The sequence below is a fragment of the Aplidium turbinatum genome, chromosome 16 (genome assembly GCF_918807975.1).
Source record: "Aplidium turbinatum chromosome 16, kaAplTurb1.1, whole genome shotgun sequence".
NCBI classification, from domain to species: domain Eukaryota; kingdom Metazoa; phylum Chordata; class Ascidiacea; order Aplousobranchia; family Polyclinidae; genus Aplidium; species Aplidium turbinatum.
The window spans coordinates 4829876-4857421 of NC_137487.1; the positions used below are offsets into that span (position 1 = coordinate 4829876).

The 27546-nt window shown below is 35.8% G+C and overlaps 4 protein-coding genes across 4 annotated transcripts; all 4 read right to left on the bottom strand.

Moving 5' to 3' along the window:
- Positions 1-420: 420 nt before the first annotated feature.
- Positions 421-17161, bottom strand: LOC145785927 (uncharacterized). The gene is given in 2 exon segments (XM_082597621.1): positions 421-4642; positions 13796-17161. Coding segments are annotated over 2 exon segments (3282 nt in total). The 5' UTR covers positions 15408-17161; the 3' UTR covers positions 421-2972.
- Positions 17162-19460: 2299 nt separating this feature from the next.
- Positions 19461-21159, bottom strand: LOC145785929 (kelch-like protein 12). The gene is made up of 2 exons (XM_082597623.1): positions 20830-21159; positions 19461-20659 (listed from the first exon to the last, which is right to left on the bottom strand). The coding sequence occupies exons 1-2, from the start codon at positions 21157-21159 to the stop codon at positions 19532-19534; spliced, it is 1458 nt and encodes a 485-aa protein (XP_082453749.1). The 3' UTR covers positions 19461-19531.
- Positions 21160-23050: 1891 nt separating this feature from the next.
- On the bottom strand, positions 23051-23995 carry LOC145785930 (kelch-like protein 25). The gene has a single exon (XM_082597624.1). It carries the CDS (start codon positions 23993-23995, stop codon positions 23051-23053), a length of 945 nt encoding a protein of 314 aa, XP_082453750.1.
- A 149-nt stretch (positions 23996-24144) lies between these two features.
- LOC145785931 (kelch-like protein 12) lies at positions 24145-24516 on the bottom strand. Its single transcript, XM_082597625.1, has one exon. The coding sequence runs from the start codon at positions 24514-24516 to the stop codon at positions 24145-24147; it is 372 nt and encodes a 123-aa protein (XP_082453751.1).
- Between the last annotated feature and the right edge of the window lie 3030 nt (positions 24517-27546).

Here is a 27546-nt window from a genome sequence, read left to right on the forward strand (position 1 = left end):
AAAAAAAATGACGGCGCTAGCCTCAGCGTCAACAATTGACGCCGTCACCGTACAACACTGCTGACGATACTGATATAGGTAGCCTACTCATCCCTGCTTTATCACGCACCACGCGGAAACAGCATTTATATGAAAACGTCTACCGCGAAAAGTTCCATTCGTCGAGTTCAGCCTGCTCTCGGAGAAAATATGTGCCGATTCTTGCTATTTTGCCACGCGTTCTCTGGATGCGACACAACATCCTGCTTTTACCAAATGGGAAAAGTAAAAGTTTTTAAAATCTTGAAAGGTCTGGACAAAGCGCAACGTACATGTGCCGCCTTGGGAAACAAGGAAGCTTTAAAAGAAAAGGCATTTCCAGAATTGGAGAAGAATTCGCTCAAATTCTGTACAAGCAAGTGTTTTCCATGAATACTTTGAATTTATTGCGCTACCATTACGCGCTAAACGTTTCTGCCAGGGGTGTGCAACGTGCGGCCCGCGGGCCAAATGTGGCCCGCGAAGATGTGCCAATTTTGAATTGTGTGCGGCCCGCGAAACATGTTTATACGGTAATTTAGTTTAGTCTGGTACGTTTGAACAATTCATTGTGGAGTGGAATATTGTAGATTTCGCACCTTCTGTTAACCATTTTAGAAGTCTCCCACCGGCCACCGCCAATCCATTGTATTTAATTTTCTATTCTGATGTCTCTGGATTTATTAATATTCAATTGAACACTGAGATTATGTCCTTATAATGTTTGTAATGTATTGTATTGAGTTTAAAGTTAACCGTTGTTATTGCGTTCATAAACGTAGTTGCACTGATGAGAATTTAATATTCGTAAACGCGTTCTGCAACACTCTTTTTTGCACTCTGTAATGCCAGATGCAGATTTATCTGTAGCTTTCCATCACGCATTGAAGCGGTGATCTGATCATGAAATTTTCTACGGTTCGAGAAAAAGTTTTCTCTGCCTATAAAACGTTGAATGGTAGTTTAATCAATTATTTCTAAAAATGTATGGTCACATAAAAGGCATTATGAACAAAGTACGACTTTGGAGAGCTCACATACAGACAGGACATCTTTTCCACTTTCCAACTTTGAGAGACTATGGAATGCATCCGGAGAAGAAAACTAAATTTGAAAAATTGTTGTATGAATTTTTGGCTCGTTTCAAGGACTTCAAATCTCATGAACATTTGTTTGATATATTCTCTTCGCCATTCAACACGGACATTGACAAAGCACCAGCTGATATCCAACTTGAACTGATTGATCTTCAAGAGAAAAAGGATTTGAAAGCAAAGTATTTAAAAATGAATCTTGGCGATTTTTATCGAAAACATTTCAACTAAGATGACTTTCCACATTTCAAAAATCCATGGCTTCAAAAATGGCACTTTTTGTCTCAACGTATTTGTGCGAACATTTTTTTCTAAAACGGGCGTCATGAAATCTCCCTATTGATCGGTTCTGACCATGGTTCTGACAGACCAACACTTGGAAAATGGACTTCGAATTGCGATCACTTCCATTAAAGTAAATTTGGAAAAAGCCGTCAGGAAAAGAAGCCAGCTGCAAACTTCTCACTGAGCTCGTTTAAAGACAGTGTGACAATAAATTTGAATAGCAGTTTTCTTCAGAAATTTATGCGTCCTAACTTATTATTTCTGGAAGGAGATAACCCCTAATATAAGAATAACATGAATAACAAGAAAAACTACTCTTTTGTGCCTGCAACTACTAGAAATCATGTTAAATAAACGTGCGGCCCGCGGTTTCACCCAATTATTTATATCTGGCCCTCCTGTAACAAAGGTTGCACACCCCTGGTTTATGCACAGTGCACATGTGCAATTGTTGCACATCTTGTGGTTGCTCCAAGAAAGGCTTAAATTCAGTAGCCTATTCACTGTGCTTGTGAAGCTCAATGTGAAAATTCATCATTTTTAGGGTGTTAAATACCCAAGAGCTGTGAGCATAAAAGTATAGTCACTTTAATAAAAATAGTTGCATTCCTAGAACGGGACCTAAATTGTTAGGCTGCTGTGGTAGTTTTTGCAAGTAAAATATTTTTTGTAATGAATGATTTGTAAATGAAAGTGAACGCATATATTAAATATACGCTGCCTTTTCTGTTGAAGCAAAGCGATTGTACTGAATAAACGACATTAAATTGTCTCCAGATAAACACTAATCGCTCAAATACTGATGTTTATCTTTCCATTATAGGCCTACGTTAATTCTACATCTGCCAACGTTGTACCACCATTCATTTCAGTTGCTAATGTTGTTGAAGTGTCATATAGCCTTACATTGAATTACACTTTAACGAAGGCAATTATAATTGCGAGAAAATAATTAAACTGTAATAAATAACCAAATACGTCACAAACATGGGCGTCGGCAGAAAAAATGCAGGTTGGGGGAGAAGCGGGAGTTGGGAAGGCACAATTTTTGGAGCCAAATTCATCTTGTAAGCTGCAACATAAGTAAGAAAAGTTCTAAATTTAAAGTAACATTTGAGTGGTGAGGTGCGAAAATTGTGAAAAAAAATTACTATTAAACGTCTGATGTACGTGGATTTTGCGCCTACGGCGCGAAAATATTTAGAGAAATCAAAAAGCTGAAATAGAGTTGGTTGAACAATTAGAAGGGAAAATGAATGGAAACCGAAATAGAGCCAGACCACCAAGGATTGGACTTAATGATATTAAAGACTGGTGAGGACTTGACTACAAAACTGCAACAGAAGAATCTCACAACAGGGCGCTTCATTGCCTCCAACCCTCGACAAGAGGAAGGAACTTAATGATGAATTGATGATGATCATACCGGTGCACAAATTTGCTGAAAAAAGCACAACAACTAAACAGGAAAACAGCAATAAGGAAATGATGGCTATAACTCGTCTCCGAGGATGATGGTCTTCGCAATAGAAATATCTTGCGAAGACGCCAGTGCGTGGGTTGCGTGGTTAACAACTAAACAGCACTAAGGAAATGAACATCGCTGAAATTTGGATTATCTGCTTCAATTTCCCACACATTTCGTTTGGGATCATAAACGTCAATGACAGATGACCCTCCACCAGCAACGTATATCTTTCCATTCAATACACAAGCTCCATGACCAGATCTTTCAAAGTGCATGTTGGGTACATCAATCCAAGTTCGATTCCGTGGATCAAACAGCTCAACAGACTTAAGATTTACATTGTCTTTACCTCCAATGGCATATATTTTGTCATTTAGAACAACAGCCGCCAAACCTTGCCTTGCAGTCCTCATTGGAGGAAATATTTTCCAACATCCTTAACGAGGATCATAAAATTCAACTGTATTCGAACTAGTAAGTCCATTAGAACCCCCGATGGCATATATTCCATCATTAGTACAAACTAAAGCAAAATACCAGTGGTTTGCATTGATGCCACACATCGCATTCCATATTTTGTTTTTTATGCAGTAATATTGCCCAGGTGGCTGTGCACCATATGGATCAAAATAAGGATTGTTCAATGCATCATAGTTTATGCCGCCACAATTATAAATACAGTCATCAAAAACAACTGAAGCACCACCATCTCTCTTCACATTAGCACTGGCCAACTGAGTCCAACCTGAATCAACATCATCCAAATCTAAACTCTCCATTTTGGGGCCATAACGACCACCAATTACGTAAACTTTCCTTTTATAATGGACTGCTGAGCCAGAAGTATGATCAAATGTTGTGTGTGGAAGATTACTTGTCTTTGTGCTTATGACATCATACTTCCACATACAGTTGCCTTGAAATGCAAGGAAACACCTTTCCACTTTCTGTTGCTCAGCAATAGCTTGGTTATGTTGTTGAACCCGAAGTTGAGAAGCCATTGATTGAAAACACATCAATAAGCAGTCCTTGTTATTTTTCACTAATTCTTCCTGACCAACAACATCTTGTAAAAAATCTGCAGATAATTTATCAAGTTCCAACAAACCAAACAGTTCATTTAAGTGTTGTTTGCGTGTTTCTACATCATGCTTAATCCACTGAATCATTCCATCATAAACAACTGTTTCAGATGTCACCTTTTTATCTTCCAATGCAAGTAGTTCTTTCAAGTCTTTGAATTCTAACTCATTGAATTCCTTCGTGTTCATCAAATTTTCAAAATGGTTGGCTATTATAGTATTTGCTTTATTCACAAGTTTATTAAGATTGTACAATTTTGAATATGCTCGAATCTGAAGACAATTGGTTTCATCAACTTCATCAAACAAAAATTCCATACAAAACTCTTTTAAATGAGGAACCTCCATATAATTAGAAGCTTCTATCAAATTGTAGACATTCTCACTTGTGATTGTGATGTCACAAGTGTAAATGAAGTTTAAAACAGCTTCAAGTGTCTCTTCAGTCACCCCTTGGATGTTTCCTTTTCCTTCATACTTTTCTTTCATCTCTATTGAAAACATTTTAGAGAAAAATGCTGAAAACACGCCAAGGATACATTTGTGTCCAGAAAAAGCATTAGACTCAGCATTTAATGTGACATCACAATACTGCTTCATCTTCTTCCTGTCATTATTTAACTTTGCCAGTATTTCCAGAGCATGGTCACTTGTAAATGTCTTTGATTTCAATGTATGCTTATTGCTTATAAATGCTAATTAATTAATTAAAACATTAATGTTTTCCTGTGAAATGTAGATTTTATGATAACACATAAAATACAAAACCACAATGTTGAAAACAATATTAGTTCTTGAACGTTGATCCAATGTAAAGATTAAACATATTTCATTTCAGACATATATGTTGATAAGGTTGGGAATTGGAGTAGGTTCCAAATATTATCACAGCAGCTTTGTTGAAGACACTCTGTTCAATGCCGGGCATCAGCCAAAAACAAAGTAGTGCATTATGACACCGTTAAACAAACTAATACCTAATAATATCTGGTAAAACGTATGATTGTTTACAAAAACATGGGTTATTGGGTTTTGGAAGAGACTATAGTGAAAACAGTACAGACGAAATCGGTTAATCGAATCACCTATTTGCCAGACGTTTTGATACGATTGATTCGTTTAACCAATTTACTAAAAAAAAGCTTTATTGTGAATGGACTTAATTGTTGAGAAGATGTCTGTGCTGTCTAGGCTGCAACGCACATTACAACTGATGCTTCCTACAACTGTTTACAATTCTGGTTAAACTTTAAAGAGTTTACTAGTTCTGTGTTACCTAACCTAACACTATGCTGTAATTGCTGTATGTTCCAGCCAGCAAAACTGCTCCTTTTTATATTGATTTATCATCTGCAGATGTTGAAACAATGCAAAAAAAACCCAGCTTTGCTGACTGGGAGAGCATGTACAATCAAAGCATTTTTCTGCAAACTGCGGCAATCGGACTACTTTTAATCTCACCGATCTTTGTGACGTCACAACGCGAACTTTGAAGTTGAAGTTTTTGATTCCAGTGTGCTATTTTTAGCTCTGCACCAGCTGTGTAGTTTTGAGCATGGAACATGGCCTACGAAAGTAGTGGTATGGTAGAAAAATACGGCTTGAATTGCAAAGGTTTTTTTTTTCAAGTCTTTTGCGCTATTAGGTAAAATGATTAATTTGCAATGTTCTTCAACTGAACGAAACTGCACAAATGAAACTATGCACTGCATTTCACAACAGTAGGCTACTTTTTTTCAGAAATTTAAAAAAAATTCTCCAAAGTTTTCTCGTATTAACTTTTGGACATGCTTTCCAACACTTCCCTCTCAAGCCGAAATAATTTGTCCGCGTCCATTCCTTAGAAGGCCAGTCGCCGACGGATGACATCAAAAGCATTTAAACTTCTTTATTGGGAAGTGTGATTATTCCTTTTGTGTGCTCTTCTGTTTTAATGAAGCCCAGCTGTGCAAAAATTGGTTCTTTGTTGTGCGATGTCTAGCACATAAGATTATGGCCTGAGATTGCAGACACTTGTCTTTGTTTTTATCGCATGCGTCTGTCTCACCTTTGCTTCATTTCGCCTTTGAACATTGCAGACAATTATGCGAATCAAAAAAGAGACATTCTCTTTTCGCTAACGGGTACAATTATATACGATTAAATGAATGAAGTATGCAAACGACAAGCAAATCCTGATGCTTTTATCCGACTTATTCTTTTAAGCGGTATACGCTTAAGCGATGTTTTTACTTAACATTAGATTGGATTTGGTTTGGGATTTCAGGTTTTGATTCAAATAAACGATTGATACGTTTAAGCAGTATATTATTAACCGATTTCGTCTGTAATAGCAGTATTTAAAGTTGTCAAATGAATAATAAAACGTACCTGCATTAAATTTAAACTATTTATGTTTTAAACTAAAAATAAACTTACTAAAGATACACCAGCCTCAACCAATTATAGAAGGAATAACTTAATTATGGAAATACAACTGTGAAAATGTAATACAAAACTTTAAGTTAAAAGAATGCCTACTACAGATGATAATATCTGTAACAGCAAAAAAATATAGATACGAAAGTGAAAGAATACAAATTTGTTATTATTGTTATTGTTTGTTTATTGGCTGCTGCGAAAAAATATGTACAATAAATCAAAACACAATGTACAGTAAAACTGTTGAAAAGTTTACGATAAAAAAAACGAGTAAAAAATGATGGTAGCATCACAGCAGCGGGAGGCTACAAAGTGACCGTTCAAGGTCTTCAAGTCAAGCAGCCACCCTTAACTCATCAATGATAGTTATAATTGAATAATTGAGACAAAGAGATAATAATACATAAATAACGGTGAAGCTGTCCAAGATAAGAAATCAAAAAACTGATTAGTAGGTTAATTTAGCATTTGTTTAATATGAGTCAATAATTTTCTTTTTGTACATTCTTTTAAAAGTTGTGAATGAGGATTTGCGAATTTCATCTGATATATGATTCCAAATTTTTGCGCCAGAGTATTTTATTGAGCGTTGTAGTTTTGTGGTTGTGTATCGATAATAATAGTAATCTAGGTTGGTTGAGTTTCGAGTAGAAAAGTTGTGAATTTGGTTACATTTTTTAAAGTAGTTTTGAAAAGTGTCGGGTAATAAATTAAAACTAAACTGATACATAAACTTAGCAATTTCAAAGTTGTACAGATCTTTTAACTTTAGGATATTTAGTTGTTTATAAAAGGGTGTGACATGGTCAGCCCATTTGCCTTTCACAACAGCTTTGACTGCCTTATTTTGCAAAACACCAAGCTTTCCAATATGTGTTTTGTATGACGACCCCCAAATTGTCAGTCCATATATTAGGTAAGGATGCACAAGAGAATAGTAAAGCTGAAGCATAGCTTTGGTAGATAAACAATGTTTTAATTTAGAGAGTATGCCAACAGATTTGGAGAGTTTGGAAGATAGAGCATCAATATGAGGAAGAAAAGATAGATTTTTGTCAATTAAGATACCAAGGTATTTAGCGGTGTGAACATTTTTTAGTTGGGTATTGCCGTAAAATACTTCAACATTAGTTGATTTTTGGTTGGTCTTGGGTGCAATTATTAAAAAGTTAGACTTAGAAGCATTTATCGTAAGTGAATTGGCTGTGATCCAACGTTTGATTCCTTTCAGTTCAAGATTAATTTGTATTTTTTTTATATCAAAATATGAAGTTTCAAGCTGCACGATTGAATAAGTCAGTGGTTCTCAAACTTTTTCAAAAAATTTGTTGAACGGTCCCCTTGCGATTTTTTCAACGACTCACGGTCCACCAAAACTTAAGGCAAATTAGCGCAAGAACGGTATAATAAATAAGAATTTATTTGTTACATGCAATTAAACATGCACACGTCAATAAAATGGGTGCACCTGCTTGGGTGTTATCAGTTCTATGTTTGGTTCTGTTTGGTTCAATCTGATCTTGATATTATGCATTAGCCTACATCCAACATGTTTTGAGCTAGGTATCAATGTGACATTGACTTCTGTATCTTTGACACCACCTACGACAAAATGTTTTCCGATCGCTCAGATATTCTCCTACTCACAGTGTCGTTTGACAGAGACATTTGCTTCAGCTTTTAAGCTTCAGATTCTCTCAAAACGTTTGATACAATAACTTGGCAACAAGGCAAGATCAGTTGTCCTCCGATGGTGTGAGGCTTCTTAGCGATAGCTATTTTTCTTGCAACTTCGTAGGAGGCCCTTAACCATGCAGTATTTTCCTTCCATTGATCACTAGTGCTATTAAATTTTGACCTAACTAAACTATTAGCTTGCCGTTTAGAAAAATCTGCATCTTTGTTTTGATAATCTGAATGATGTGTTACCAAATGTCTCTTCAGCTTGCTAGGTTTTAGAGCAGAATTTGCTAAAACTTTACAGCATAGCGCGCACTGCGGCTCTTCTTTGCCAGAAGGTATCACAGTGAAACCAAATTGAACATAGGAATCATTGAATCTTTTTTTTTTCGAGGCTGAGCCATTTTCACTTTTTGTACTCAAATTTAAGTAAAAATTCAAGTAGTAAAGTTAAAAAGTTAATTTTACTAAGGCTAAAAAAGCTAAAAGTTTGGAAAGGTATTCATTTCAAAACTTAAATCAGTAAAAATAACCAGCCTTAATCAACTTCGCCTAACTTCTTTTTAGTCAAGTATATTTCGTAATTCTGTTCTTGATCAGGTAAACACGAGTGTTGTAGGAGTACGTCACCACTATGCACTCGTTGATGTCACAAAGGCGAAAGAAACAAAACAAAGGCTATCACAATGAAACGAAAGGCCAGACTTAAAAAACTGTGTGGAGGAATGCCAAGCCAGCTTACTAAAATATATCTTTTAACTTTGGTTTGGAAAATAAGTTGCCTGAAAATTTTTACTTCCCACAAAATTTTTTTCTTCGGGATTGTGTTAATTTTTTTGGTAGGTGCTTCGCGGTCCCAAAAAATTGTGTCACGGACCCCAAAAGGACCGCGGACCCCAGTTTGAGAACCACTGGGATGAGTGAACAAATAAAAACCACAACCTAAAACATTCATCAAACTAGGCTTAGAAATGTGCGCTGCATCGCACTGAACAAAATAATGTAGGATTGTTCATTGCACACCAAAAAGAAATGACACGTCAAGCATAGATAGCAAATGTAAGTTTTTCAGTAAGTTCGGCAGAAAATGTTACAAACCTGATAATCAGATAGAACATGGTTGTCAGCATAATAATTATGTAATGTCATGAGAATGTAAAAATTTAACATTAGGTTAACAAATCAGAATATCAACGTAACTAATCACAGCATAAATGTACTAAATTTTGATATTTCAAACAACACAACCAATCTGCAATTACAACGTATGAAAAACGTTTTATCTATGATATGATCCTATATTATATATACATTCAATAGTTTCAACAATAAACTGAAGCAAAATAAATAAAACCAGATATGCACTGGGATGTTGATCAAGTAATGATTTCAAGCAAAACATCTCAAGTAATGATTTCATACCAGTAATGATCAGTGTACAATTAAAAAACATATGGAAGTTTTAACAAACAACAGAACACTCTCTAAGGCAGGGGTCGGCAACCTACGGCCCGCGGGCCAGGTCCGGCCTGCCAAGCGCTTTGTTCCGGCCCGCGAGCAGTTCCAAGCAAAAGCACGCAATTCGGCCAGCGACGATAAATAATAGGGTGTTACATTTTTTTACAACTTAGGGCAAAATCTTTCAATATATCATTCATTTGATGGGTTTTTGCACAAAAACTAGTTAGCACAAAAAATAAATTAAAAATATTTATATTTTGAGGTTCCACGCTCTATGGGTAGCCTAATATTGGATAAAATCTAAAAAATTCAAAAAAATGCAGGATTTTTATGCCTGCTATTTCTTGGATTTATTCATGTGTATTAACTTTTTTTTCAGCAAATAGGCTCTAAAAACATTAGTTTATGAATTCAAGTTGTTGTGTACTTATCTGGCAACCTAGAATACGAAATGATATCTTCATGCGTCACTAGAAATCGGACTAAAATCTTGGATTGCGTTGGTTATCCAACTGAGTTACCGCAGCTTCAACTTCCTACTAATGGTGATGTAGCAAGAGCTTTCTTTTGGTTAAGAAATAAAATAATGCTTGATCAAAATACTGAAAAAATTCCTACATTTGTTGAAGTAAAGAAAAACACATTGTTAGTACAAAATATCATTCAGTTGTGGGGAAAAGCTGGTCTGCCACATGTTAACATTGATCGTGAAACTCAAATGACGAAAGAACTTTTTAAACTCCCGAGCATATTTAATGAAAGTAGCTGCATTTCAGAGTAAACTTGAGAACTTATTTGATGTGAGTTCCTGTAAGTGCAAAATAGCAGTTGAGCAGCAATGGCATAAGAAAACAGTATGCAAATGTGATTTTCAAAGGCGCATTCCAGTGCTAGAAGCAGGGTTTTTAATTGACCAGAGAAATAGGAGAATACAAGTGATTGGTGGTTTAGATATTCAGGAAACTGAAGCTAATATGAGAAGAATTAGCAAATACAGGAACAGTTGTAGAAACAATAGACCAGAACCATGTAGAATTCTTTATGGACAATCAATACAGGCAAGCAGTTCAGCAATTGATGAAACCGAGTCAAATAGTGATGACAATTATGAAATGGAAAGTGCAGAAATCCAAATTGAAGAAGATGAGGCTCGGCCATCTAAGCGTACAAAAAGGTTAAGTGTTGTTAGCACAGATAACTGTATTATGGCGGATAAAAAACTGGCTTCAAACCGTTTATCATTATCACTATTGAACGCAGCTGCTGAAATATTTGGACATACAGAAGCAAAACGATCCCATGTTACAGTTTATCGGTATAAGTTGGCACTGAGGAACACGTTGCTTGGTGAAGTAGAAGAAAAAAATGATTAATGCTGTATACTATCAGCTATGCTTTGATGGAAAGCGAATATTCAACAGAGAAAGACTAGAATGTTTGGCCAATTTCACTGATGAAGAAATCTTCATAGCTCTTAAAACTTTTAGAAGAAATGAGAGCGTTACCGGGGAAGCTTGCTTTTTGGCAATAAAGGAGTTGATCCAACCCAGCTTTTTCAAGAAGATTCTATGTGTTATGACAGATACAACATCTCTTAACACAGGACACAGGCGTGGAATTTGTGCAAGAATTTCACAGCATGTTAATACAGAGTATGAGCATGATGTGCTGTTACTGGAATGCTTATTTCACATAGTCGAATTGTTTTTGGGAGATGTTATTAAAGCTCTTGATGGCGATACAACATCACCGAAGATATTGCAGCATGGATCGGTTTTTAACTTTATTTCGAAGATTTTAAAACATCATCTTCTAGCTAATAATTTGACCAACCCTAATTTAAAACCAACTACAAAAAGTCAACAGATTTTATCTGACTTTTTGGATGCTGAGTCCACTAAACCTGCTTGCAAGAAATCAATTCGAGATGATCAAGCAGTTTTACTAGCATTGGCTTGCAATACATTCAGACAAGTTCCAAGTTCTTTCCAAAAATATTTATTTTACAAGCAGGAGACAGTGGGACATGCAAGATGGCCAACAACTGCAAATGGGTATTTGCGCATTTTATCATTTTGTCCATTTCAGTTGAATTCCTCGCAACATGTTGTTCTGAACCAAATTTCCCAATTTATTGTTGATGTCTACACTCCAATGTTTTGTTCCATTTTTAAAAGACCCAGTGCGGTTGAAGGACCAGCCTTAATGCTTCTGGCAAGAGATTTAATGCGAGCATCGAATGCTGATATTGTTAAATATGCAAAATCTTGCTTCATTTGCCATTCGGTTCTTTGGCTTTCTCTTAAAAATGTTGCCCTCTCTTGCCATTCAACAAAACCACCACTCACTTTAAATCAAATTAAAGACATATCAGTGCCAGCTGTTGATACAAGAAAACTTGTATGGTCAGCTAGGCCCCTCAAAGATTTCTTTGATATCACCAGTAAATGTTCTCCTTGTATTTCATTGGGTGACGAAGGAATATGATATAGAGCAAAGTTTCAAAAATAACCAAATGCCAAATGAAAGATTGATTGGGAATGTTAAGAAATGCTTGGAGGAAAAGAAAATCAAAGATAGCAATGATGACATGAGTGACGAAAAACTGAAAAAGATTGATACAGCGATCAGAGGATATGTTACTTGCATGACCACCAGTCTCAAATATTCCAATAGGAAATGCCTCAAATTTTCCACTTAGCCATGACCAGAGGTGTAAAGTAACGAAAGTAATTCTACTTATGTAGCTTACTCAAGTGGCGCCCCCCTAAAAATGTCAAAATTACAAAAAAAAATTACAAAAACGCCCCCCCCCCCCCTAAAAAAAATTATGCCGACGCCCTTGCATGTATTAGCCCATGTCTATGTCTCTTACCAGGACAGATTCAATAACATTACTCATACTGTTGGTGTGTTGTTCATATGATAAAATCGCCAATATCGGGTGAATCGTTAATGCAAGTGTGGAACCTTAAAATATTGTTTTAAGTGAAAAATCTTTTAGCATAGTTAGTTTGAGTGCATTTCCCACCAAACAAACACTATATTGTAGTTGGTTTGAAAAAGTGTAACACCCTAATAAATAAGTTGCTTTCGCATGCTAAACTCATAATGCAACAAATCCTGAATGTAAGCTGTGACTTTGGGAACACCAACTTGGTAATTCTAATTTTGCACATTTTTCCAATCTTGATAACAACAGTCCGTCAACTACGTTGAAATATGTGGATGTTATTGTTGACATCAAACAGCAGTTTGCTTCCCGGTTCCAGGACATGCGAAGGCACAAACACGAATTCGTGTTACTGGCAACACCTTTTGATGTGGATCCAGCCGATGCGGATGTCCAATAATGTGCAGATGGAACTGATTGAACTTCAGAATAATACAACGTTAAAGTCGAAGTTTCACGTTACTTCTCCGGAAGGGTTTTACAAAGAACATGTATCTGCAACCCTATTTCCGAAATTACAAGATAATGCGAAAAAAATTGCATCCATGTTTGGGAACACTTATCTTTGTGAACAATTATTTTCCAAGATGAACTTTGCAAAAAATAAACTTCGATCACGTTTATCTGATGAACATATTAAAGATGTTTTACAAATTTCTTGTTCCAATATCAAAACAGACTTTGGCAATTTGGCAAAAAAATGCAAACAACATCAACATTCACATTAAATTGTTACACACATTTGTTCTTTTAATAATCGGTTTCAAAGTAATAAATTCCTTTTATCATTTCAATAAACATATTATATAAGCATGAATAGGAGTGTAAAACGCCGTGCAATTTAAGGGTAAGATATTCGCGTTTCAGAAAGCTGTCCCGGCAGTTACGGCCCGCCAGTGTATTTTATTTTATCCAATTGGCTCGTGGCTCAAAAAGGTTGCCGACCCCTGCTCTAAGGAAATTTGTTTAAGTGAATGCTTTTATAAAATGCAGCCTATTTATATAAAACGATTTAGCATAGGGTAGCCTATTCTGATGTAACATTGTTGTAAGAAACTAAAAAGTTTCAGATGAAACTGAAGCAGGAAAGAATCTTGGCGTACACAAATACGCAATTGTATATTAGTACATTAGTACAATGCACATTGCACAGTAAAGCAACCAAGTTTGTCTGAACCATACGACCAAAATAGTTGGTAATAATAATGAATCAGTAATTTTATTGCTACTAAAGACATGAAGGCTTGAAAACAAAATCAAAAAAGATGATATGGCATGAAAATACAAAATCAAGGTAAGCATATATTATGTAAACACTAAATGGCAACAATACATTGTATATTTGAAAATTCTGGTACATTAGCTTCAGTGATCCATAGGTTCCTATCTGGGTCATAAACTTCTACAGCCGATGACCTTCCACCAGCAACGTATATCTTTCCATTCAAAACACAAGCTCCATGAAAGCACCTTGCAAAATTCATGTCTGGAACACTGTCCCAAGTTTGATTGCGTGGATCAAACCGTTCAACAGATTTAAGAGCACCATCGCAAAGACCTCCAATGGCATATATTTTGTCATTTAAAACAACAGCAGCTACACCTTGCCTTGCATAGTTCATTGGGGTAATCAATTTCCAACCACCTTGACGAGAATCGTGAAATTCAACTGTATTAGAATCAGCAGCTCCATTATTACCTCCGATAGCATATATTCCATCATTGGTAGAAACTAGAGCAAAGTATGCATGTTGTTCATTCATATCCTCCATTCTACTCCATCGGTCGTTCTCAATGTTGTAACATTGGCCAGGTGGCGACAAAGGGTCATTCAATGCATCACAATCCATACCTCCACAATTATAAATACAGTTATCAAAAACAACTGAAGCACCACCAATTCTCTTCACATTGGTGCTGCCCAACTGGGTCCAACCTGAATCAACATCATCCAAATCTAAACTCTCCAATACTGGGTCATAAAAAGCACCAATGACGTAAACTTTCCTTTTATAATGGACTGCTGAGCCATAAGTATGATCAACTGTTGTGTGTGGAAGATTAGTTGTTCTATTGCTTAGAACATCATACTTCAACACACAGTTGCTTCCAAATGCCAGGAAATACCTTTCTGCTTTCTGTTGCTCAGTAATAGCTTGGTTATGTTGTTGAACCCGAAGTTGAGAAGCCATTGATTGAAAACACATCAATAAGCAGTCCTTGTTATTTTTCACTAATTCTTCCTGACCAATAACATCTTGTAAAAAATCTGCAGATAATTTATTAAGTTCCAACAAACCAAAAAGTTGATTTAAGTGTTGTTTGCGTGACTTTAGATCATGCTTAATCCACTGAATCATTCCATCATAAAAAACTTTTTCAGATGTCACTTTTTTGCCTTCCAATGCAAGTAGTTCTTTCAGGATTTGGAATTCTAACTCATTGAATTCCTTCATGTTCATCAAGTTTTCAAAATGGTTGGCTATTATAGCATTTGCTTTATCCACAAGTTTATTAAGATTATACAATTTTGAAAATGCTCGAATCTGGAGACAATTGGTTTCATCAATTTCATCAAACAAAAATTCCATACAAAACTCTTTCAAATGAGGAACCTCCATATAATTAGCAGCTTCTATCAAATTGTACACGTTCTCACTTGTGATTGTGATGTCACAAGTGTAAATGAAGTTTAAAACAGCTTCAAGTGTCTCTTCAGTCACTCCATGGATATTTTCTTTTCCTTCATACTTTTCTTTCATCTCTATTGAAAACATTTTAAAGAAAAATGTTGAAAACACGCTAAGGATACATTTGTGTCCAGAAAAAGCATTAGAGTCAGCATTTAATGTGACATCACAATACTGCTTCATCTTCTTCCTGTCATAGTTCAACTTTGTTAGGATTTCCAGAGCATGGTCACTTGTAAATGTCTTTGATTTCATTGTATGCTTATACTAATTCATTAATGTTTTCCTGTAAAATGTAGATTTTATGACAACACATAAAATACAAAACCGGAATGTTGAAAACAATATTAGTTCTTGAACGTTGATCCAATGTAAAGATTTAAACATATTTCATTTCAAACATATATGTTGATAAGGTTGGGAATTGGAATAGGTTCCAAATATTATCACAGCAGCTCTGTTGAAGACACTCTGTTTAATGCCGAGCATCAGCCAAAAACAAGGTAGTGCATTATGACATCGTTAAACAAATTAATAGCTAATAATATCTGGTAAAACGTATGTCTGTTTACAGAAACATGGGTTATTGGGTTTTGGAAGAGACTATAGTGAAAATAGTAATAGCTAGAGATGTACCGATACCAATATTTTGGCCGATACCGATATCACTTTTTTAGGCCGATACCGATACTGATACCGATATTTTGGCCGATACTTTGGTGTTACAAAAAGAAGCAATTTTGGTACTTGCAAGGAATTATATCAAATGCTAAGTTTTACCTTAATTGCATAAAACTATTAAAAAAAGCTTTCAATTGGCATAATTTATTAAAGATTCAAGAATCCAATCTCAACCGCATTGTTGTGTCATAATAGTAGGTTTTAGTAATGAAAGGCCACTGTAATTGAGGACTACCCAGGTAGCAAAAATGCACAATTCTGCATCGCTCCCACCCCGCCAAACGCTCAAAAAACCCGTGCAAATCGGCTGCCCCCAGCAAGCCGGCTCCACCAGTCGGCGATTCAACTTCCACCCTTAGCTGCAACAAACTCACCAAGCCCAAACAAGGTCACGGCAGAATAAGTAGGCCCAAAAAGAAAGCAATGGGACCACGAATCCTCACTAAACGAATCAAAATGGTCCTGTTGCGCCCAAGATGACAATCTCATTGCGAAGAAAGGAGGGTCCCCCCGCCACCAGCACAAGGCTGAGCACTCATCAGCACAGCGAGCTGCCGCGACCAGCCAACCACAACGGTGCAGCTTCCACACAAGCCATTTCAATTCTTGTCGATGTCAATTCTTGCTACAAAACGGCTGCCGAGAAACATAATAGTTGATTGGATGGTCTAAATGGCTAGCGTGGAAGCCACACCGTTATGGCCAGCGAATCGCAACAGCCCGCCGCACCAGTGAGCACCCAGCCCAATGCCGACACGGAATGGCCCGTTTCGGTGAGTCCGATTTGGTGAGTCCGATTCGGTGAGAGCCCTATTTGGTGATTTTTTTTTAAATTATTGAGTACGGTAGCCTAATTATCATTGCCGTTAAAGGGTTGGGGGTTAAAGGTTAGAGGTTAGGGTTTAAGAGTTAGGGGTTAAGGGTTAGGAGTTAGGGTTTAAGGGGTTTAGGGGTTAGGTTTAGGGGTTAGGTTTAGGGGTTAGGTTTAAGGGTTAGGGGTTTAGGGTTAGGGGTTTAGGGTTAGGGTTAGGGGTTTAGGGTTAGGGATTATGGGTTAGGGTTTATGGGTTAGGGATGATGGATTATGGGTTAGGGGTTAAGGGTAAGGGGTAGGGGTTAAGGGTTAGGGGTTAAGGGTTGAAGGTTACGGATTAGGGGTTAGGGTCTTATTTCAACGTTTAGCGACGTTAAAACGATGTAAAAGCGGCAATGATAATTAGGCTATGGTACCCGATAATTTTCAAAAAAAATTTAAAAAAATCATCGAATAGGGCTCTCACCGAAAAAGGCTCTCACCGAAAAGGCTCTCACCGAATCGGACTCACCGAATAGTAGCAGACCCATGCCGACAGCAGGGAAGGACACTCCCCCCTTACAATGAGGCCCCATCCCAGGCGCAACAAGACCACTTGTTGATTAGTTCAGTGAGGATTCGCAGTCCCACCGAGCCCACCCACTCCGCCACGACATTGTTCAAGCCTGGTGAGTCCACGCCAACCAAAGTAGGAAACCAAATCACAAACTGACAGAACCAGCCCACCAAAAACAACCAAGCCACACGAGTCCCTCAAACGTCCAGCAACGCAAAAACGATGCAAAACTGCACATTCCCGCCACCTGGGTAGTGGGTAGTCTTGGCCTGGTTTTATCCTCTGCTGAGAGTAACAAAGAAACACAAATGATAAATATTGGAGAAATTGAGTCTCCTTCACAACTTAAGAATCAAACAATGCAAAACTGCTGAAACAAAACGTTTTGTTTGAGTGAAAGAATCACTGTAAGCAACCAATGTTAAAAGGTGCAAGCAAGAAGTCATGGGAGTGTGACTTATCAAAAATTTGAACAGGTTGTTATTTTTCTACTTCAATGTGACGTTAGCTACTACTTTAAAAAATCTATAATTATCTTTGCTTCTGCAGAAAATCCGCAGCAAACGCCTTTTATTTTACATGTTTAGTATCGGTCAACGTATCGGCCAAATTTTGCCGATACCGATACTCAAAAAATGGCCGATATCACCGATACCGATGCCGATACCGATATATCGGTACATCTCTAGTAATAGCAGTATTTAAAATTGTTAAATGAATAATAAAATGTACCAACAATAAATTTAAACTATTTATGTTTTAAACTAAAAATAAACTTACTAAACATACACAAGCCTTAACCAATTATAGAAGGAATAACTTAACTATGGAAATACAACTGTGAAAATGTAATACAAAACTTATTAGACAAACTGTGACGATTTCAATTGAATGGAAAATTATATACAAATTAAAAGAATGCCTTCTACAGATGATAATATCTGTAACAACACAAACATAATAGATACAAAAGTGAAGGATTACAAATTTGTATTTTTTTTTATATCAGAATATGAAGCTTTAACTTTCAAGGTACAAATGGTGCATGGTTGGATAAGTGAACAAATAAAAACTACAACCTAACACATTCATTAAACTAGGCTTAGAAATGTACGCTGCATCGCATTGAACAAAATAATGTAGGATTGTTCAATGCACACCAAAAAGAAATGACATGTCAAGCATAGATAGCAAATGTAAGTTTTTCAGTAAATTCGGCAGAAAATGTTACAAACCTGATAAGCAGATAGAACATGGTTGTCTGCACAATAATTATATGTAATGTCATGAGAATGTAAAAATTTAATATTAGGCTAACAAATCAGAATATCAACGTAACTAATCACAGCATTAATGTAATAAATTTTGATATTTCAACCAACACAACCAATCTGCAACTGTAATGCATGAAAAAGGTTTTATCTATGATACGGTCCTATATTATACATTCAATAGTTTCTACAATAAACTGAAGCAAAGTAAATGCAACCAGACATGCACTGGAATGTTGATAACACATCTCAAGTAATGATTTCATAATGAATGCAGCCTATTTGCAGCCTATTTATATAAAACGATTTAGCATAAGGTAGCCTACCGTATTTACTTGATTGTAAGCCGCGGCTTATAAAGTTTTTTTTTTCCATCATGTTTGCGGCTTAAATTCAAGGGCGGCTTACAATCAAAGGCAGCTTACATTTTTTCTTTTTGCTTTTTTCCTTGTCGACTTTGCCATAGATGTTTTGCCGTACTGCGTTGTCTGATGCCGACAATTGTGAAGTTGTGAAGTGCATTTTAAATTGTCACATGCATTTATGACGTGCATTCGAAAGAAAAACAGGAGTTGTCAGTTTTATTTATGGTACTTAATGAACATACCGGTAAATTTGGAGAGTACTGCAGTTTCAGCTTTGCGTGTAAACAGTATTTGCGGCTTACATTCAAGGGCGGCTTACATTAAATTTTTAACACTATCACATGCGCTTCCAATCAAGGGCGGCTTACAATCAAGTGCGGCTTACAATCAAGTGCGGCTTACAATCAAGTAAATACGGTATTCTGATATAACATTGTTGTAAGAAACTAAAAAGTTTCTGATGAAACTGAAGCAGGAAAAAACCTAGGCGTACACAAATACACAATTGTATATTAGTACAGTCCACATTGCACAGTAAAGCAACCAGATTTGTCTGAACCATACGACCAAAGTAATTGGTAATAGTAATGAATCAGTAATTTTATTGCTACTGAAGACATGAAGGCTTGAAAACAAAATTAAAAAAGATGATATGGCATAAAAATACAAAATCAAGTAAGCACATGTAAACACTAAACAGCAACAATAAACTGTACATTTAAAAATTCTGGTACATTAGCTTCAGTGATCCATAGGTTCCTATCTGGGTCATAAACTTCTACAGCCGATGACCTTCCACCAGCAACGTATACCTTTCCATTCAAAACACAAGCTCCATGGTAGCACCTTGCAAAATTCATATCTGGAACATTGTCCCAAGTTTGATTGCGTGGATCAAACCGTTCAACAGATTTAAGAGCACCACCGTTATGACCTCCAATGGCATATATTTTGTCATTTAGAACAACAGCAGCCAAACCTTGCCTTGCATAGTTCATTGGGGTAATGACTTTCCAACCAACTTGACGAGGGTCATGAAATTCAACTGTATTAGTATCAGCAGCTCCATTATGACCTTCGATGGCATATATTCCTTCATTGGTAGAAACTAGAGAAAAATATGCATGTTTTTCGTTCATATCATCCATTCTACTCCATCGGTCGTTTTCAATGTTGTAACATTGGCCAGGTGGCGACAAAGGGCTATCATAATTCCTACCTCCACAATTATAAATACAGTTATCAAAAACAACTGAAGCACCACCATGTCTCTTCACATTAGCACTGGCCAACTGAGTCCAACCTGAATCAACATCATCCAAGTCTACACTTTCCATTTCTGGGCTATAACAACCACCAATGACGTAAACTTTCCTTTTATAATGGACTGCTGAGCCATAAGTATGATCAACTGTTGTTTGTAGAAGATCATTACTTGTCTTTGTGCTTATGACATCATACTTCCATACGCAGTTGCCTCCAAATGCAAGGAAATGCCTTTCTGCTTTCTGTTGCTCAGTAATAGCTTGGTTATGCTGTTGAACCCGAAGTTGAGAAGCCATTGATTGAAAACACATCAATAAGCAATCTTTGTTATTTTTACCTAACTCTTCCTGACCAACAACATCTTGTAAAAAATCTGCAGATAATTTATCAAGTTCCAACAAACCAAAAAGTTCATTTAAGTGTTGTTTGCGTGACTTTACATCATGCTTAATCCACTGACTCATTCCATCATAAACAACTGTTTCAGATGTCACTTTTTTACCTTCCAATGCAAGTAGTTCTTTCAGGTCTTGGAATTCTAAATCATTGAATTCCTTCGTGTTCATCAAGTTTTCAAAATGGTTGGTTATTATAGCATTTGCTTTATTCACAAGTCTATTAAGATTATACAGTTTTGAATATGCTCGAATCGGAAGACAATTGGTTTCATCAACTTCATCAAACAAAAATTCCATATTATACAAAACTCTTTTAAATGAGGAACCTCCATATAATTAGCAGCTTCCATCAAATTGTAGACATTCTCACTTGTGATTGTGATGTCACAAGTGTAAATGAAGTTTAAAACAGCTTCAAGTGTCTCTTCAGTCACTCCTTGGATGTTTCCTTTTCCTTCATACTTTTCTTTCATCTCTATTGAAAACATTTTAGAGAAAAATGTTGAAAACACACTAAGGATACATTTGTGTCCAGAAAAAGTGATAGACTCAGCATTTAACGTGACATCACAATACTGCTTCATCTTCTTCCTGTCATTGTTTAACTTTGTCAGTATTTCCATAGCATGGTCACTTGTAAATGTTTTTGATTTCATTGTATGCTTAATGCTTGTACTAATTCATTAATGTTTACCTGTCAAATGTAGATTTTATGACAACACATAAAATACAAAACCAGAATGTTGAAAACAACATTAGTTCTTGAACGTTGATCCAATGTAATGATTTAAACATATTTCATTTCAGACATATCATGTTGATAAGGTTGGGAATTGGAATAGGTTCCAAATATTATCACAGCAGCTTTGTTGAAGACACTCTGTTTAATGCTGGGCATCAGCTAAAAACACAGTAGTGCATTATGACATTGGTGAACAAATTAATAGCTAATAATATCTGGTAAAACGTATGTCTGTTTACAGAAACATGGGTTATTGGGTTTTGGAAGAGACTATAGTAAAAATAGTGATAGCAGTATTTAAAGTTGTCAAATGAATAATAAAACGTACCTACAATAAATTTAAACTATTTATGTTTTAAACTAAAAATAAACTTACTAAACATATACAAGCCTCAACCAATTAAAGAAGGAATAACTTAACTATGGAAATACAACTGTGAAAATGTAATACAAAACTAATTAGACAAACTGTGACGATTTCAATTGAATGGAAAATTACAAATTAAAAGAATGCCTTCTACAGATGATAATATCTGTTACAGCACAAAAATATAGATACAAAAGTGAAGGATTGCAAATTTGGATTTTTTTATATCAGAATATGAAGCTTCAAGGTACATGGTTGGATAAGTGAACAAATAAAAACCACAACCTAAAACATTCATCAAACTAGGCTTAGAAACGTGCGCTGCATCGCACTGATCAAATGTAGGATTGTTCAATGCACACCATAAAGAAATGAGACGTCAAGCATAGATAGCCAATGTAAGTTTTTCAGTGAGTTTGGCAAAAAATGTTACAAATCTGATAATCAGATAGGTCATGGTTGTCTGCATGATAATTATGCAATGTCATGAAAATGTAAAAATTTAACATATGGCGAACAAAAAAGAATATCAACATAATTAATCACAGCATAAATGTACTAAGTTTTGACATTTCAACCAACACAACCAACCTGCAACTACAATGCATGAAAAAGGTTTTATATAGCTATGATACGATCCTATATTATATATTTTATACCGTACATTCAATAGTTTCCACAATTAACTGAAACAAAGTACAATAAACTGCTTTTATCAAATGCAGCCTATTTATATAAAACATTTTAGCATACGGTAGCCTATTCTGATATAACATTGTTGTAAGAAACTAAAAAGTTTCTGATGAAACTGAAGTAGGAAAGAACCTAGGGTCCTAGGCTTATACAATTGTATATTTAGTTAAATGCACAGTAAAGCAACCAAGTTCGTATGATCCATACTACCAAAATAGTTGGTAATAGTAATAATCATTAATTTTATTGCTACTAAAGAGATGAAGCCTTGAAAAAAAAATTAAAAAAGATGACATAGCAAAAAAATACAAATTCAAGATAAGCACATGTAAACACTAAATAGCAACAATAAATTGTACACTCGAAAATTCTGGTACATTAGCTTCAGTGAACCATAGGTTCCTATCTGGGTAATAAACTTCTACAGCAGATGACGGGTCTGCTACTATTCGGTGAGTCCGATTCGGTGAGTCTGATTCGGTGAGTTCCTAACTTCTAACCCCTAACCTTAACTCCTAACCCCTAACCCTAAAACGGCAATGATAATTAGGCTACGGTACCCAATCATTAAAAAAAAAAATTGAAAAAATCCCCCGTTAAGGGATCGGACTCACCGAATCGGACTAACCGAATCGGACTAACCGAATCGGACTAACCGAATCGGACTCACCGAATCGGACTCACCGAAATGGGCCATTCCGGCCGATGACGATCCTCCAGCAACGTATATCTTTCCATTCAAAACTCAAGCTCCATGGTAGCACCTTGCAAAATTCATGTCTGGAACATTGTCCCAAGTTTGATTGCGTGGATCGAACCGTTCAACAGATTGAAGAGCACCACCGTAATGACCTCCAATGGCATATATTTTGTTGTTTAGAACAACAGCAGCCATACCTTGCCTTGCATATTTCATTGGGGTAATGACTTTCCAACCACATTGACGATGGTCGTGAAATTCAACTGTATTAGAATCACCAACTCCACTATAACCTCCGATTGCATAAATTCCATCATTGGTAGAAACTAGAGCAAAATATGTATGTTTTTCTTTCATATTATCATCCATTCCACTCCATTGGTCGTTCTCAATGTTGTAACATTGGCCAGGTGGAGACAAAGGGTCATTTAATGCATCATAGTTACAGCCTCCACAATTGTAAATACAGTTATCAAAAACAACTGAAGCACCACCATCTCTCTTCACATTGGTACTGGTCAACTGAGTCCAACCTGAATCAACATCATCCAAATCTAAACTTTCCATTTCTGGGCCAAAACAACTACCAATTACGTAAACTTTCCTTTTATAATGGACTGCTGAGCCATAAGTATGATCAAATGTTGTTTTTGGAATATCAGTACTTGTCTTTGTACTTATGACATCATACTTCCACACACACTTGCCTTGAAATGCAAGGAAATGCTTTTCTGCTTTCTGTTGCTCAGCAATAGCTTGGTTATGTTGTTGAACTCGAAATCGAGAAGCCATTGATTGAAAACACATCAATAAGCAGTCCTTGTTATTTTTCAGTAACTCTTCCTGACCAACTATACCTTGTAAAAAATCTGCAGATAATTTATCAAGTTTCAACAAACTAAAAAGTTCATTTAAGTGTTGTTTGCGTGTTTCTATATCATGCTTAATCCACTGAATCATTCCATCATACACAACTTTTTCAGATGTCATTTTTTATCTTCCAATGCAAGTAGTTCTTTCAAGTCTTTGAATTCTAACTCATTGAATTCGTTCATGTTCATCAAGTTTTCAAAATGGTTGGTTATTATAGCATTTGCTTTATCCACAAGTTTATTAAGATTGTACAATTTTGAATATGCTCAAATCTGGAGACAATTGGTTTCATCAACTTCATCAAACAAAAATTCCACACAAAACTCTTTCAAATGAGGAACCTCCATATAATTAGCAGCTTCTATCAAATTGTACACGTTCTCACTTGTGATTGTGATGTCACAAGTGTAAATGAAGTTTAAAACAGCTTCAAGTGTCTCTTCAGTCACTCCATGGATATTTTCTTTTCCTTCATACTTTTCTTTCATCTCTATTGAAAACATTTTAGAGAAAAATGTTGAAAACACGCTAAGGATGCATTTGTGTCCAGAAAAAGCATTAGACTCAGCATTTAACGTGACATCACAATACTGCTTCATCCTCTTCCTGTCATTGTTTAACCTTGTCAGTACTTCCATAGCATGGTCAGTGGTCACTTGTAAATGTCTTTGATTTCATTGTATGCTTAATTGCTTATACTAATTCATTAGCCTAATGTTTACCTGTAAAATGTAGACTTTATGACAACACATAAAATACAAAACCAAAATGTTGAAAACAATATTAGTTCTTGAACGTTGATCCAATAGCCTATAAAGATTTAAACATATTTCATTTCAGACATAAATGTTGATAAGGTTGGGAATTGGAATAGGTTCCAAATATTACCACAGCAGCTCTGTTGAAGACACTCTGTTTATTGCCGGGCATCAGCCAAACATAAAGTAGTGCATTATGACATCGTTAAACAAGTTAATAGCTAATAATATCTGGTAAAACGTATGTCTGTTTACAGAAACATGAGTTATTGGGTTTTGGAAGAGACTATAGTGAAAATAGTAATAGCCTTATTTAAAGTTGTCAAATGAATAATAAAACGTACCCACAATAAATTTAAACTACTTACGTTTTAAACTAGAAATAAACTTACTAAAGTTAACATACACAAGCCTCAACCAATTATACAAGGAATAACTTAACTATGGAAATACAACTGTGAAAATGTAATACAAAATTTATTAGACAAACTGTGACGATTTCAATTGAATGGAAAATTATAAATTAAAAGAAAGCCTTCTACAGATGATAATATCTGTACTGTAACAGCAAAAAAATATAGATACAAAAGTGAAGGATTACAAATATGTATTTTTTGTTTTATATCAGAATATGAAGTTTCAAGGTACATGGTTGGATAAGTGAACAAATAAAAACCACAACCTAAAACATTCATCGAACTCCCTAGGCTTAGAAACGTGCTCTGCATCGCACTGATCAAAATAATGTAGGATTGTTCAATGCACACCAAAAAGAAATGACACGTCAAGCATAGATAGCAAATGTAAGTTTTTCAGTTAGTCCAGCAGAAAATGTTACAAACCGGATAAGCAGATAGAACATGGTTGTCAGGACAATAATTATGTAATGTCACGAGAATGTAAAAATTTAACATTAGGCTAACAAATCAGAATATCAAAATACGGTAACTAATCACAGCATAAATGTGGAAAATTTTGACACTTCAACCAACACAACCAATCTGCAACTACAACGCATGAAAAAGGTTTTATATCATTATGATACGGTCCTATATTATATATACAATATACATTTAATAGTTTCTATAATAAACTGAAGCAAAGTAAATGAAACCAGACATGCACTGGGATGTTGATCAAGTAATGACTTCAAGCAACACATCTCAAGCAATGATTTCATAATAAGTGCACAAATAAAAAAACATATGGAAATTTCAACAAACAACAGAACACTCTCAAAGGAAACTAACATGTTTAAGTAACTGCTTTCATAAAATGCAGCCTATTGATAAAACATTTTACCATACAGTAGCCTATTCTGATATAACATTGTTGTAAGAAACTAAAAAGTTTCAGATGAAACTGAAGCAGGAAGAACCGAGGCTTATACAATTGTATATTTAGTACAATGCACAGTAGGGTGGAGTGAAAATAACTTTTTCGCGAAATTCAAAAACATAGCCCCCTAAAAAGTTGCTTTTGTTTATGAAAAACGCATTTGTGAAAAAAAATTTTTTTTTAAATAATATCTTGGTGAATCTCAATCCACAAATCAAAGTAGACCGCCAACTTTGCTTGAAAATACAGTAAATTCACCATAACTTTGCCAATACTTGCCGAATTTTTACCACATTTCAACAAGGTTTCCTCGTTCATGTCATCAAACACTAGAAATACATATGATGACAGTGTGAGCAAATTATGACGTCACCAAATCCAATATGGCCGCCAAATTCAGTTTTTCACATTTCCTATCCAAGTTACACACTTCTTTTTCGATTTGCTCCAATTCCAGAATACATTATTATTGCAACATAATGTGATATTATGACGTCACGAAGTTTTTTTTTCCAGAATATGCTTTACTAATTCAAGTGCACCTTATTCTGTTTAAGATTGAGCTGCTTACGGTTTAGGTTTAGTCAGTTAATATGGCAGTATTAAGGAAAAATGCATTCTGTGTTATCCTTGGTGCATCAGCTGAGGTGCCAGAGAATATGCTTCCGACGTATCGAGATATAATAAAATTCTACAGTTTCGCTCAGCAGAGAATGAAGAATGAATTGAGGACGAATCGCCCACATAAAGAAATATCAGGAGTAGTACTAAACAAGGTAGCAGACTTGTGGCACAAGGCATCAATCCCTATTGTGGCGTATCTTAGGATGGAACAAATGATGGACTCAATCTAAAAGGAATACAGGCTTATTCTGAAGAACTATAAGCGAGATAAAGACAAAGATAGTTACAAAGAAAGACTTTGCAAGTTCAAGGAGAAAGCTGACCATCTATTTGACGTTTCGCCTTGCAAGTGTGCTAACTTGTATAACTGCAAGTGTGAGAAAGAGTGTAAATTGCCTAATGTCGAAAAGGAATTTCTGATAGATCAACGAAATGCCAGGCAAATGATTATTGGTAGTGTTGATAAAGCAGAAACACAAAAGCTAGAACGAAGAAACAAAAGGAGAACAATAATGTTAAAGCATTGTGAAATGACTCCAAGAAGTTGTGCAACTCAGTTGTCTGCATCATCTCAGGTTTATCATAGTGACAGTAGCAGTGACACAGAATGTCCTAACAATAGTGGTACATATATAGATGCTTCCTGTCCAAAGAAGAGAAAGGTCTTCCTCAAATCTTTGCAAACAATGGCAACCATTTGTGACAGATATGGAGTCTCAGATAGGGCAGCGGCAGCCATAGCGAGTTCTGTTCTTGCTGATGTTCAAGGCGGCAACTCCTTGGTGATCGACAGAAGCAAAGTTCGCAGGGAAAGGATGAAGAAACGCACAGCTTTGTCAGGTGAAGCCAGCACAAAGATTACAGGTTTATATTTTGATGGCCGAAAAGATAAGACAATGTTTAATGCAAAAGAGATTGATGGCAAATTTCACCGTAAAATAATATCAG